Below are 14679 nucleotides of genomic sequence, written 5' to 3' on the forward strand. Positions count from 1 at the left end.
TTCATATATTATTCTATTATCGTGTCAATAATTTACAAATATATTCAATTTTACATGGTTATACATGCATTTGAAATGAAATAATTTTATTTTTCATATGTTGCAAAAAAAATAAAAATTCGAAATTGATTAATTTGAAATGAAAAATCGAAATTGATTAATTTGAAATGACCAAAATTACCATATCCTTTCTATCCTTGTAAAAGTCCTTTCAATTTCTTGGAAACCTTTTTGCAATAAATGTGACAGCAATTTCTCTTGTCCCTGTTTCCTGAAAATTTTCAGTGTTTAAATAAATAAATAAATAAATAAATTTGATGTTCAAAATATATATATATATATATATATATATATATATATATATATATATAGAATTGACTAATACAGAATTGACTAAAAATTAATGGAGGAAATAAGTGCAGGATTTTCGATGTTGGATAGTTAATTAGAGTAATAATAATATAAATAAGATACCAATTAGTAAAGACAAAAAGTTATTATCCCAATGAAGGATGAAGTGAATATTATTTATGGTATTATATTGTATCTTTATTAACAAAAACATTTGTACTTTTTTTTCTTATATTTTAGAATAGAACTACATTCTTAATTGCTAAGCTGCTGTCAAAATTATATTAATTTTTTTTATTAATTTGACAAGTTGATCGTAATAAAATAATATATATATCCTAATAAAGGATGATTATTTATATTATTATATTGTATTTTCTATTTAAAAGAAAGAAAAACCACATTATCTTCATTTTTGTTAGCAAAGAAAACAAAATTTTAATATGCAGCAAAGGGAAAAAGTGGAGAAAAAGCTTTATAATTGATTGGTGGGATTAAGAGCAGAAGCATATTTCCATTCATCCTCCTCTCTCTCTCGCTCCCTACTTCGGTTTCTCTGGCTGAATTTCCTCTATCGTATCGTTGATTTTTCTTTCAACAGCCGGAATTTTGACTTGTTGAGGTATATAATCCCGTTCGCCTCATGCCCTTCAATTATTGAGTTAAAAAAAGATTCCATTTTTCTGGTCTTAGGTTCGTAAAAATTCCGTCTTTTTGAGGTATACGTGATCTTGATGAGTTTAGGGCAGCTGGGTCTTTGAGGATTTTACAGATTTTGGAATAAATTCTCAGTTTCTGAACCTTCGGATCGATTTTCCCGGCCTTTTCGGCCAATAATTTCTTCAATTTCTATTCTTGTGGTGTATTTAGAAATGATCTTGATTGGTTTTTTAACGTGGGTCATTGAGAGATTCAGCTAAATTGTTGTGAAAAAAGAAAAACTAGAAAAAGGAGTGGAGAAACTACACATGACAGAGGTTACGGTGGAGATACCTGAAACGGTGTCGGGTTCCAGAGGTTCACGTCGGTTTGGAGATCTCAGAGGGGTCCAATGGCGCGTAGATTTGGGGATTTTACCCTCTTCTCCTCCTTCATCCATCGATGATCTTCGCCGGGTTACCGCCAATTCTCGCAGAAGGTGATTTTTTTTTTGTTTTTTGTATTTAAGCCGTAAGTTAAGGTTCTGTGTCACTTTCCAGCTTGTTTTTGCTTTTTGTTTCATTCGTGGACAGTTCATGAAATCGATGCTTGGATTTGATCTATGATTTAGGTATGCTGCTTTAAGGAGACAACTCCTGGTTGATCCACATGTTCCAAAAGATGGAAGCAGTTCTCCTGATCTTGTCATGGACAATCCCCTTTCACAAAACCCAGGTCTGATTTCATTTTATTCCCTAAAAAACTAGGATTTCAACAACTTAGGGGTGAATTTCCCTTTTATATTCTACATATTATAGAATAGAGTCTTTTTTATAAATTCTCTTGCTGCCTGGCTGTCTATTATTTCTATTTGAAGATTTTCCTTATTCCAACTTCTGCTGTATGATTTTAATCTGACGAGAGTTTATTGCCTGAGCTTTCACAATCACTCTTGTCAAGAACCTGAGAGTGATTATTAAGAGGTTTCCTTTTTTTCTTTTCCCTTGGAACTCAAATTGCCGTATCTCAAGCTATGTTATTGGTCCTGCAGACAGCATGTGGGGTCGCTTTTTCAAAAATGCTGAACTGGAAAGAATGGTCGATCAAGATTTGGCGCGTTTGTATCCTGAAAGAGGCAGCTATTTCCAGACAACTGAATGCCAAGGCATGTTGAGGCGAATGCTGTTGCTTTGGTGCCTTAGACATCCGGAGTATGGTTACAGACAAGGTAGGCAACTTATTGATTTGCATTCTTTGTTTGTATCAAACCTGGAAAGTTGTTTTGTTTTCTACAGGAACGCACGAACTACTGGCCCCACTTTTGTATGTTCTTCATGTTGATGCCAAACTTGTCTCAGAAGTGAGAAAAGCTCATGAAGACCACTTTGCTGATAAATTTGATGGCTTTTCATTTCATGAAAATGACTTGACTTATAAGTTTGATTTTAAGAAATTCTCCAAATCCTCAGAAAATTGGAATGGGTTCGAAAAGAATTCTGCAAAATCTAGTAGTCTCAGTGAACTTGATCCAGAGATGCAAACATTGTGTTATTAACAGACGCCTATGGTGCAGAAGGTGAGCTTGGAATCGTAATATCAGAGAAATTTATGGAACATGACGCCTATTCTATGTTTGATGCCTTAATGAACGGTGCTGGAGGTGCCGTTGCCATGGCCGAGTTTTTCTCTCCTTTACCTTTTAACAGTTCCAATACCGGAATTCCGCCGGTAATTGAAGCTTCTGGTGCACTATATCATTTACTTTCCATTGTTGATTCATCTCTTCATAGCCATCTTGTTGAATTAGGGGTTGAACCCCAATATTTTGCTCTCCGTTGGCTACGGGTGCTGTTTGGACGCGAATTTTCTCTGGAAGACCTTTTGGTGATCTGGGACGAAATCTTTTCCCATGAAAATACCAAGTTTGACAAAGCAACTGACTTTAATGCAGACTCCTATTCTGGAGTCCTCTGTTCGTCTAGGGGCGGATTCATTTCTGCTCTTGCAGTTTCGGTGATACTTAACTTGAGATCTTCATTGCTTGCCACTGAAAATGCTACTACCTGTCTTCAGCGATTGTTGAATTTTTCGGATACCGTAAATCTTGTGAAGCTCGTAGAAAAGGCAAAAACCTTGCAAGAACTGGCAGTTGAAGCGAACAATTCAAACTCCCTTATAGTTCATTCTGGATTATATGATTCAAGAAAGTCTACAAACCCCAGGGGTCATAGCCTTTCTCTAGATTCGTCCGCTTCTCCTATAACACCTCTGAATATGGTGCGCGAGAGCTATTGGGAAGAGAGGTGGAGAGTTTTGCACAAGGAAGTGGAACAGAAGCAAGATTCTGTGGTAAAACAAGTCCCAAACCGTAAAAATGGTTGGTCAGAGAAGGTAAGAGTACGCCTGTCCCGAACTGAATCTGATCCTTCCCCCACAAAGAAAAATGAAGTAATTAAAATACCGAAGCCATCGGTTAGGAGAAGTTTATTGGAGAATCTGGAGCGGCAGCTTGGTTTAGATGAAGGTAAAGAAACCGAAGCTCGTACAAATATGATCCATCATGATCCTGTTGAGGTTAATGGACTCGATGATCTTCATGAAAAGAACTCAAGCAATGATTCGAGTGATAGCAGGAGTGAAGAAACTTCTTCCAATTTTTCATCTCCACCGAGTCCTACTCATGCAAATAGCGATCAAGGAATCGAATCAGGAAGTAGTGTGGCATCAAACTCATCCATTGTTATTATTAAATATAATGACTCTGAGTCATGCTGGAATGACCAAGAGTCGCCTCCACTTCCCATTTCTGATCCGCTGGATGCTCTCACTTCGAAGGGTACAGAAAACAAAGATTCCATTGGAAAATCTGCACCACGCATGGAGAGAAAGCCTATATCGGGTAAATTCCAATGGTTGTGGAAGTTCGGGAGAACTGCTGGTGAGGGAACTTCTGAGAAAAAAAGTGCACCCGAAGATGCAAAAACTAGCAACGGTGGAAATAGTGAGAACAATGTAGATGACTTTTCAACAGCTGATGCATTTGATGGATCTTCTCAAACAAGCAAGGCCAAGACAGTTGATCAGAATGTGATGGTTAGCTTGAGAAATCTTGGCCAATCCATGCTGGAGAACATTCAGGTACAACAATTTATATTACATATAGTGGCATAACCAGAACATTGATGGGGTCGAAACTTAAATTCGAAAAACTTTTATTTTCTCAGAATCAAATGAAGTTGTCAAATGCATGTATCTATGACACAGCAGAATTGTCGGTTCTAGAATTTGACATTCCATCAATCTTGAACTTGTTCATATGGATCTTGCAGGTGATCGAATCAATTTTGCCACATGATCACCGTGATCAAATGGGATCTTTGGATAACTTCTCAAAGAACGGTCTCGTTGGGAAAGGACAAGTGACAGCCATGGCTGCACTGAAAGAGCTTAGAAAAATCAGCAATCTTTTATCTGAGATGTGATTGTGTTATGCATCCATTGATGTTGCCACCGCTTCTCTCTCGAGTAGAGTAGATTTAAAACTGCCCCACGATTCCAATTCTTTTTTTTTGCGTGAACTTCGAATTTTGATTGTATTATAGACAGCCATCCATGTATGTACAAATTCCATCTAATAAGTAAAAAGAATGAGCTTCTGCGATTGTTTTTGTTCCTGCAGCCAAAAAGACCCGAGTCAGTTTTTATATAATGCATTATGCTACTAATAATACGGGTTCTAAAGGAAAATAAGAACCAAGCTGGATTTAGAAAATGAATATTATGATAAAACTTGGTACTGAACAGTGCTTTATTAAATGCCACTTTTTAAAAGAAAAATTATGTTCTATGTTTAAATAAAATAACATAACATTTTTGTAATTTTATACAGAATATTTGAATCAGAATTTAAAAGCTATTTTCTGTGATTTTCCGGATTCTGACTTTGATGAGAATTTCTCAAAGTACCTAAAGTATTACGTATTCTTACCAAAACAAAAAACAAAAAAAAGAGAAAATGTTACACGAGAATGAAATATATTCAGCAATCATGCAATAAAACACATTTGTATAAACGGTTGTTCCGACTGTAACCAAGGTAAGTTATTTGACCAGCATTTTTGGGCTCTCCATACTTCACATCCTAATCTACATCGTGAAAGCCAGGGAGAAGTGAAGTAATGAAACCAAACACAATCATTTGTATTTCCTTTACAATCACCCACCAACGGTTAGCAACCTCCCCTTGCCCCGCTTCTGCCGCATTCTCATTCTCGATAACCCTATTTCCATCGTTGGCAAGTCGATTCTCATCCTCACCTTCAAGTTGCTCCTCTGCCACGAAGAAATATCACGTCAGAGACAAAACTTAAAATCCCCCACATAATATTTCCGAAACATACGCAACCTGTGAATCAAATTTTAAAAGAATCGGCAAAAACGAACTCGTTTTCAAATAGCAATCTTGCATCATATGCTTTTCGAGACTTGAGAAAAACATCGAAAATCAAAAATACAAGAAACGAACAATGGAGGGTTTACCTGCCATGCCAGCATTTTCATTTCCATGTGCTGCCCCAGCAGGTATATTGTCTGCCTGCTCGCCTGCCCTGGGCGGCTGGGGAGGTGCAGCTGCCCTTCTCATTCCTTGAGAAAGCCACCTAATAACTGGTGCAAGGGCCCCGGTTTGGTAACTGCATTATCGAAGAAAGAAAAAGTAAAGTCTCAAGTTGTAAAACTAGATATTGATTCATAAGCGAGCGACGGATAACGAGTACAAATTCAATATAAAGTACACAGAAAAAAGTAGATAGATCGTGGATAAATTAAAGAGTATACCATAAATTACTCTCAACTACTTACAGGTAAACAAGTGAAGCCAAAAATACAAGGAGAGTAAGTCTCTGTCTAGATCCATCTTGGTTAAACAAGAAAATTACTGCCGCCAACTTCAAAATTAGAAATACATCAATGTGGATGGCAATTTGAAACCTCCGAACAACAACTTGTCTTTGAGGTCCAGCCTCTTCTTGCTGTTGCTCCACACCTTGTACTTGCTCTCTGCCCATCTCTCTCGTCTCTGGCAAACTACGTTCCCTGATACAGGCATTTCCAATAAAAAAGTGGGGGAAAAAATTGAGTCCACTTCTCTAACTAAATTATCGTTTCTAATCGAAATTCAGTTTATACAAACAAGTTAGACCTAACCAAAGCAGTAGAGACTCAATTTGACATTTGGACAGGGTCAGAGGAAGGCCAATGGAATGTACGAAAATCCATAACACTCTTTAGCATATGTCTGAATAGTGCTTACTCCGTGTAATGGCAAGTTTTACTAAATTAAAGGTCATATCATAGATATTACAAACAACACATATAAGATTGCAGACTACTGATGCACAAAAAATTCCAATAAGTGTGCTAAGGTTAACTTCTCATATTTCTTCTACAACGGGCCAAGAATAAAGGGATTTCTAATTATAAGGTATGGCTAACTTCAAGTCTGCTGATATGGTAAAGCTTAGGAGACTGCTCCATCGCAGTAAACAAAATAAATGACAAGCCAGTTAAAAATGATAAACAATAATACAAATAACAAATTATGTCGCATCGATTTCTTTTTTTGTAAAGAGAGAGAATTATGCAGCAAAATAAAAGAAAATTATGCAGCAAAATAAAAGACTAAAACTCATGCCAAAAAAATGAAATACTCACGTAGGGATATTGTATGTAAAGGGGATGAGAGTGTTGGAAGGAAACCCGATGATAGGTTGCATAAATGGAAGAACCGGAACAGCATATAGGCCAGGCCCGCGATTCATCAGCTCCTGATCCTGCTGAGGAGGGAATAACCCTGGGACTAGCGCAGGGAACATTATTGGAAACATTGGAACATTTCCATTTTGAGATTTTAGGCTACCAACGGTTGGTACCTGTGACAGTGACAGGGGATTAAACCGGAAGTTAGATATTAAGGAAGATGCACACACGAGGTGCAATTTTTAGTCTTGACTGGACTGGAGAAAATTATTTGAGTAATTTTATATTCAGGCACTCACAAAATAATATTTAGCTTCTGCATTCAAGGGTGTAATCACAGATTGCTTTTGATCGCAAACACAAAATGACAGATGCGGGTATCCATGATTGGAGGAAAAAGAACATAGTAAATTAGAAATCTCACTATAAAGAACTATTACAGCTCTTGAATTCATTTCTAGGTTCATACAGGATGCAAGAGAAGGTAAGTATGTTTCATATTGTGTAGAACACTTCTTTTGCTTAGAAATTAATTTGATAATTTATTGTGCGTACAACTGCCAGTATCACTTGATAATGATTTCTCTTGTTCATTAAGGCTTTAAGCTATCCAATATTCTTTTATCCCTAGGTATCCATACGAGAAAATCATCAACTTCATAATTTCAATTTACAAGGTTCTTTGACCCAATAGAGGAGGAAGTTAAAAATTCAGAAAGCAATTGCATCTGCAAGGTCTTACAGCTACTCTTCCAAAGTGAAGAATGTTATAAACATCAAATCGACCAAACTTCGGATGAAAACAATAATTCCATATCACTTGTCAAAATCCTTTGGACAAGCGATCACTCTTACCGGTCAACATTGTTGTTACTTGAAACTTAGCTCATGGATTTGAAAAGTTCCAAACAAGAAGAGTAGTTATACTTCCCCACTTATGTAAATCACCCATCTTAACTACCCCAGCATCAACCTCCTTGAATTTCCTACTCTTTTGGATTACAAGCCTGACCAGGTTTGAACACGTTCTTGCATTATCCAAGATTCACAATGCAGCTGGGGACATTAATTTCACTCAACGAGATAACACTTATGATTCACTCGAAGTAAGCGCATCCTTTTCCCGCAACAGTTTCAGATCTACAACACGAAGTTGTACTTATAAGGAAATCATAAGTATATCTTATACTCGCAATTTCCCAGATAAACACAAAACATACAATAACTGAAACAATATTTGACGAACTAATTTTAGATCTTTGCTTTCCCCGTTGGAAAATATTTTCACATCAACTCAAAACTATGTTTCATGGATTCCTTAGTCATCTAAGATTTCAAGTAGACATTATTTTGACATCCCACTGCACACACTTTTCACTTCCTTCTCGTACATGTACCACCGTCCTGGCTTCCTAAAAGATTAATAATTTTAAAATCCAATGTAAAAAAACAGTAAAATTTTTGATCCCCCACTCCCTTAGGTCCCACGATTATGATCTCGTCAAAGGAAAAGATAAGCAAATGTAACTCTACAAACAAACATTTCGACAAAACTTCACGAATCAAGCACACGACGTATGCCAAGAAAACCCCCCACCGGAGCACAACAAATGCATCCACTGACAAGCTTTATACAGAAAAATACACACCAGGATGTATAACAATTGCAGCTCAAAAAGGATGAATAACCTCACCTGGGTTTTCTTGTCGGCGGAGTCTTGATCGGAAGACGGCTTTGAAGACTGGGATTCGTGCCCTTCCGCCATTGCAAATTCCGGACTGTGGATTCGACGAGGCTTAATCATTTATTTGTTATTTATATTTTGCTATTATATTATATTATATTATTTGGTTTCCATGGCCTCTGCGACACAGCCAATAGAAGTTTGCCAGTTGCCACATGTGAAATTCATCATCTAGAGGAAATTAATTACCCATATTAAATTATGATTAAAAAGATTAAAAAATGGAATTTTTAAAATTTTAAATTAATTAGCTTATCATTTCAAAAAAATTAGTGATAGTTTAATATATTAAAATCGAATTTTTTTATTTTACAAAAATGTATACAACCAATAGATTTAAACAAAAAGTTAAAAAAAATCAAAAGCTATACCATAATAAACACTGGTAAATTAAAGCATGCGGTATGTGTATTTTTTTCCGTATAGTAAATCAAATTATTAGATTTTGTTTTTATTTCTTAAGAAATTTTATTGTATTTGTTTCTCTTTGTTTTAAGCGTCTATGACCTTGGTAATTTGACTTTTGGCGTGACAAGCAAATTTTGAGAATATAATTTGAACATGAGAAACAAGTATTTTTATTCAATTCTCATCTATGAGTGATTTCCGAAAAGCTTAAGTATACCGGACGTGAAAGTATGCTCGTATGGTGCTATTGAACTGAAATGCAATGATGAAAGAATTTTTCAAGCCAATAATCTCGTCTCTGATTGTTTTCCGAAAATCTTAAGTCTATCGGACGCGAAAATATATTCGTATGGTGCCATTGAATTGAAATGGAATGATCGAAGAATTTTTCAAGTCAATGGTAAAATAATACTTTGAGAACGAAGTGATGAACCTGGATAGTGTTCCGCTTAATCAATCAAATTAAAAATTGAAGTAGAGTTAAGACGACTCTAAACAAAATGTGGCAACCCAAACTTTATATCCATTTGTTTGATTTATTATTAGTAATGTCCTTATCACCCCAAGAAACGCATGCTTAAGAAACTGATCTTTTCAAATTTCAGATGTATATCTCGACATGTTTAATAAATTGACATACTCAAGTATAATTAAAAATGTCATTTTCTTAAATAAATAGTTGACCAGGATTTAAAAACAAAATTCTGATCAGGAAACATTACTTCTATCACTCCAAGCTAGCTATTTAAACAACAAAATCTACCCAACCTCTCCAAACACTATTAAAAGGCCATGGTGCTGGATTGAGCTTGCAGCTATAATAAAACTAGCTAAACTTGTCCAATAATCATCAATCCATAACATTAGCAAATCTACACTTGCTGCATTACGCAGAGAGCATGGCATTTCAAATTTAATGGGTAAGTCTATTTTTTCCACACACGGTACGATAAGTTCCATTTTTCTCTTGTCTACCTGCAATCTTCTCTGAAAAACGATCCTTAAAAGAGAAACATTTACCATGATTAGCTAATGGGTTTAGTGATTTACTGTTTTTATTGGTAGATTCGATGTTATATGTGGAGCACTGTCTCCACGTGGTTTGGATGAACAAGATTCACACATGTGATTTTAAAAAAATTAGTTGACCCCATGTATACGTGGTTTAATTTGAGTCTTTGATTCTATGGGTAGTGTCCGTGCACTGTAGGATGAAATCAACAGCTATTTTTATGATCCATTTCAAGAAGTAATCCGCATTGGCGATTTCCGTGGTTACTTTCTCTGGAGAAAAAAGCAGAGGAAGGGCCTCTGTGAGCATGATGGGTTTTGCTGGACCGGTGGCGGTGAAGCTGAATAGAGCCGTTGGAGGGCGGTGCGGTGAAGGGTTTAGGGCAGAATCCGGGACAGGCCCATGGGAATCAGATAATAGGAATTAGAGAGAGAAATGATAATGTTTTAGAGTGAGGATTTAGGTAAGACCAGTGTGAAACTAAAGTTTCTGCATATTTGTCCAAAACAGACAATATATTCAATTTTTAAAAAAAAATTATTTCAAGATTTCTTAGCATAAGTATCATTTTTAGTTCAATTTTTTACCTTCCAAAAACTACTCTCCTACTTTTATGTAATATGTTTTCTGAGTGAAAAAAAAATAAAAATGGAGGATTATTTCAAATTCATACTGCCCAGCTTATGGAAGTAAGAAACACAAGCCTCTCTTTAAATTACAAATTTACGAGTCCAGAATTTCAAGAAATACAAGTCCAGTAACACAAACAGCTGATTCAAGAAATCCACTTTCTCACAAATGGAGAAACTCAACATCGGAGCTAAAGTAATGCACGGCTTCCATTTGCATTCGGTGGATAATACAAGTGATCACCAAATGGATTTGGATTCCCCATCTGTGGTATTTGTTGCTGATAATATTGACCCGCATATGGATTATACGGTACCATCATCATATGCTGCTGATGATGATGAAACATCATCTGCTGATCATGCATGTTTCTCGTTGGGACAAGATTGTTCGACATGGCGAAAGGGTAGTGTAAACTGAATGGATTTTGTGGTGAGATTTCGTATCCTTGGCCTGTGCTGTATCCTGTGTCTCCGGGAAGCTTCATCTTCGTATAGGCTATCGAGTAAGAGCTTGTTGAATCCTCCGCCCTGGTGAAAATTGGTTTTAAATGTTGCGACTTGGATATAGCTAGTATGAATTATCCGATGGAGCTCAGAATTTTGGATAAGAAAACAAACCATTTTAGTTTCCTGAACTTGGGGTTGGTTTGCACTGCTTGGGCTTGTAACTAGAGCCAATTCCCATCCAGAATTCTTCCTGAGGTTGGCCGATGAGTTATTAGTTTAGTCGCCTGCGAAAAGAAAGAATTAACTGCTAATCCACATAAATTCGAAACATTCAAATGAAGCAGAGAAAATGACCTGGCTGAACAATGGCAAGGGCTAATGCATTGCTTTGGTCAAATTCGACGGCCTTCGGGCTCTCCTCATTCAATCCTTGGGGACGATATTGCTTACCACAATCGTTTCTCTCAGTCTCATTAAAATTAGAACATAGAAGATAAAAATTACCAGAAGATCAACAGGTTCTTCAGCTGATATTTTTGGCAGAATTTTTTCTTCTTTAATGGGCTCAAGTTTCTCTGGTGTTTCAACATTGTTTTCACCTTGTTCCTTGACCTCTTTCTGAGCAGTGTTTACGGGTTTTTTCTGCACTTCTTCGTTTTTTTTTTGCTCCTGAAACGTCAAGAAAACGACATGTGAGATCACATGGTCAACCTAACACCCTAGAAGAACAAGTCAAGTGACTTCTTACCAGCTGTTTATTTGACAACACAGAACCTGTCTGAAGTGCTTCCTTTACATAATCCTCCCGATTGTTGCAAGAAACGACAGTGGAGGCTGTGGACTTGCCAAGAACAAATTAAAGAATCCACAGATAGATTAAAGATTCTAGATTTAGAGAATACGAAAGAAGCGAACCTGTGTCAACATTGGAAACTGAAAGGTCCGGGCAACACCCAACGTTCTGCAGAAACCATAAAAATCGGCTAGAAGTTCTGTCTACACGGATAAGAAATATCTGACTCAACTGCATATCGAAAACACGTAGATCCTTTAACAGTTTTTGTCAAATATAGACCTGTTTTCCAGCTATTTTGTAAATATCAAGAGCCCTCACTGCATCTTGTTTAGGCATTTCAAAAAACTGCATAATATTTAAATTCTGTCACTAAACCAGACTTTTGATACAGAAACATTATCTTTTAAGCATTGTTTGAGACCATACCGTCTCAAGAAGATTTATGATTCCATCGTTGATGGCTCGATAAATTTTAAAGCTCTCTTTCAAAACCAATGCAAGGGCATACTGGATGGGAAAGTTGCGGCTGGCTGCTCGTCCCGGCTGATTTTTTTTAACAAGACTAAATACCAAATACAACATAAACGAAACAAAATGATGCTAAATAGTCACCAACTGGTCATTCGAATCAATTCGGGGAAGTATTAAAGGTTACCTGACAACCAACAAGTCGATACAGAAGCTGTTGCAATGCTGGTAGCTTCCTCAACAGTTCTTTAGCATTCAAGATCTGTGTTTTATTATTTGCCTGATGTAATAAAAAACATAGGATTTTATGAATCTAAATCGAACATTAAAATCAAAAAATTTAACAATTTGTAACCACACCTTGGATCCTCCAACTAATGATTTTGCTACTTTATCTGATTCGATATCACAGTTCAAGGTTTGAAAACATTCTAGTCTTTCTATAATATACCAAAACAGAACTTAATTTTCCGAAAAGTACTTCCGATCCATATGTTCGGATCCAGGCCGATCAATCCCAAGCTGAATCAGATCAAAAAAAAGTTTTACGGTACTATGAATCGGAAGTACTTTTCGGGAGGCTTGTTTTTCGTATGGTCGCACTGTCAAGAAAATGAATATTTACCTAAAGCACTTGAGCCATCTCTGAAACTGGAAACTTCAAACAAAGGTCCACTTTGTGAGTAGCACGATACTACTTCTCTGAAGCTAGGATCCGCCTCTCGTAACGTCCTGATGAAAAACGATCAAAGTTCTTACAGCCACATGAAACTTACTCGGTTGTTATCATGTGAATAGAATCAACTCACAGATAAACTAAAATATCAGAATCATATGCTTAGATGTTTTCATAATATTGCCTTTTGTTTCATTTCTTGATAACATTATTGAATGGTAGGAATCAAATAGGCATACAGATTCAACATTAAATTAACCAAAATTCATAGGAAAATTAAGTTCTGTTTTGGTATATTATAGACACGAAACCGAAAACAAAATAAGGCAGAGAAACAAGATGAAATGTAGTCTTACAATCCAGTTACGGGTTTTCGACAATCTTTTTGAAAGTGCATGAATGCAATAGGCAACATCTGCTCTTGGACGTGAGACAGATACTGCTGCAAAGATATCTGAAATAAATTAACAAGTAATCAATCAGAAATCCCATATTTTCGCAGAAATTTTCAAATTTGCACAAAGGAAAAAAAAAATATAACCTCAAACCCAAAGGGATTCTTACATGAATCTTGTCTTAATTTTCATGTTATGAAGCCAAATATAGAACCTAAAATAAACAGTGCTGCACTCACTTCTAACATATCGTTCCTTTGGAGGACGTTCAACGTGATTCGTGGCTTTGACAATCGAAATATCCAAATCCTTGACATATAAACGATCAAGAAACCCAATGAATCCAAACATATAAACGTGTTTCATGCATGTGCTTGTGTAGACGAATATGTTCGTGTTTGCGAAACATACCTTGAAATCACTATTGACCTTGGCAAGGCCGACTTCGTGGAGTCTTTGAGCGCCCCATAAACTTTTCGAAAGCTTTCCATTGATAGAAATGTAGCAAATGAACATCAAAGGCCGATCAAATCCGTGATGATCAACAGAAGAAGAGGAGAGATCAAGAGAGAGTAGGGGGCTCGATTTGTTCTTCCTCTCTTCTTGATCTTTAAACCATGTTATATTTTCAGGTGAAACACTAGCAAAAAGCCAAGAGCTCCTTTGTTTGTTTATTTCTTTCTTTCTTTCTCTATTTTGGTAATTTGCAATGTATATCGTTCGCTGGTTATTGGAGGTTAGCCATGCCAATAATTGGAAAGTTCCATCATATGTGAGAGTTCGGGTTTTGTTTTGTTTTTTAAACCTTGCACAAGTGAAGTGACGAAAGTGCCCTGGGAAATACGGATAACTAAGGAAAATACAGGGGTAAATTAGTCATTGCGTTGGAAGGGGTGATGTGCAATATGTAGTTCTTGCAACATTGGCCGGAAGCTTGGTCAATTTTGTACAAGTTCAAATTTATCAGCTTACAATAAGCGGACAATTGCATGGTAATCTATTCCAAAGAGACTTCCCACATCTTCTTAAAGTTTAGATATCGTTATGCTTTTTCCGTCGCAAAGGACTTATTAGCGGGCGAATGTTGTTCTGTCTCACCGTCGTTGGTCGGAACGGAGCACAAAGTAGTCCCTCGCTAATATTACCGATGGCGTTGTTAGTTTTTCAGCCTCACAACAATTTAGTTTTTAGCCACACAACAATTTGAACACATAACTAGTTTTGTTACTATTCTCAACTCTATGCCCAAATATTTTGTAAAAGCAAATGCAAATACCTGCAGAGAAGGAAGGGAAGGAAAGGATCCATCAACAAATTAAGCATTTTTAATAAGCTGTTTGCATTCTTTTTTCG

General features: G+C 36.4%; 2 protein-coding genes and 1 pseudogene across 4 annotated transcripts; 1 reads left to right on the forward strand and 2 right to left on the reverse strand.

Annotated features, from left to right (window-relative positions):
* Positions 1–760: 760 nt before the first annotated feature.
* LOC142545998 (uncharacterized) lies at positions 761–4649 on the forward strand. Its single transcript, XM_075653465.1, is given in 6 exon segments — positions 761–1489; positions 1622–1725; positions 2042–2218; positions 2286–2528; positions 2531–4128; positions 4320–4649. Coding segments are annotated over 6 exon segments (2445 nt in total). The 5' UTR covers positions 761–1319; the 3' UTR covers positions 4473–4649.
* LOC142545999 (uncharacterized) lies at positions 4550–8601 on the reverse strand. Of its 3 annotated transcripts, XM_075653469.1 has the most exons (6): positions 8442–8583; positions 7603–7887; positions 6703–6920; positions 5851–6084; positions 5530–5681; positions 4550–5322 (listed from the first exon to the last, which is right to left on the reverse strand). In XM_075653469.1, exons 3-6 carry the CDS (start codon positions 6873–6875, stop codon positions 5132–5134), a joined length of 750 nt encoding a protein of 249 aa, XP_075509584.1. In that variant the 5' UTR covers positions 6876–6920; positions 7603–7887; positions 8442–8583; the 3' UTR covers positions 4550–5131. The 3 variants fall into 3 exon arrangements, with proteins under 3 accessions (XP_075509584.1, XP_075509583.1, XP_075509582.1); XM_075653468.1 differs by lacking the exon at positions 7603–7887 and having other exon boundaries at positions 8442–8601; XM_075653467.1 differs by lacking the exons at positions 7603–7887; positions 8442–8583 and adding an exon at positions 7047–7596.
* Positions 8602–10602: 2001 nt separating this feature from the next.
* LOC142547829 (putative clathrin assembly protein At5g57200) lies at positions 10603–13817 on the reverse strand (annotated as a pseudogene).
* Between the last annotated feature and the right edge of the window lie 862 nt (positions 13818–14679).

This window comes from Primulina tabacum, chromosome 5 (genome assembly GCF_025594145.1).
Source record: "Primulina tabacum isolate GXHZ01 chromosome 5, ASM2559414v2, whole genome shotgun sequence".
Lineage (NCBI taxonomy): Eukaryota > Viridiplantae > Streptophyta > Magnoliopsida > Lamiales > Gesneriaceae > Primulina > Primulina tabacum.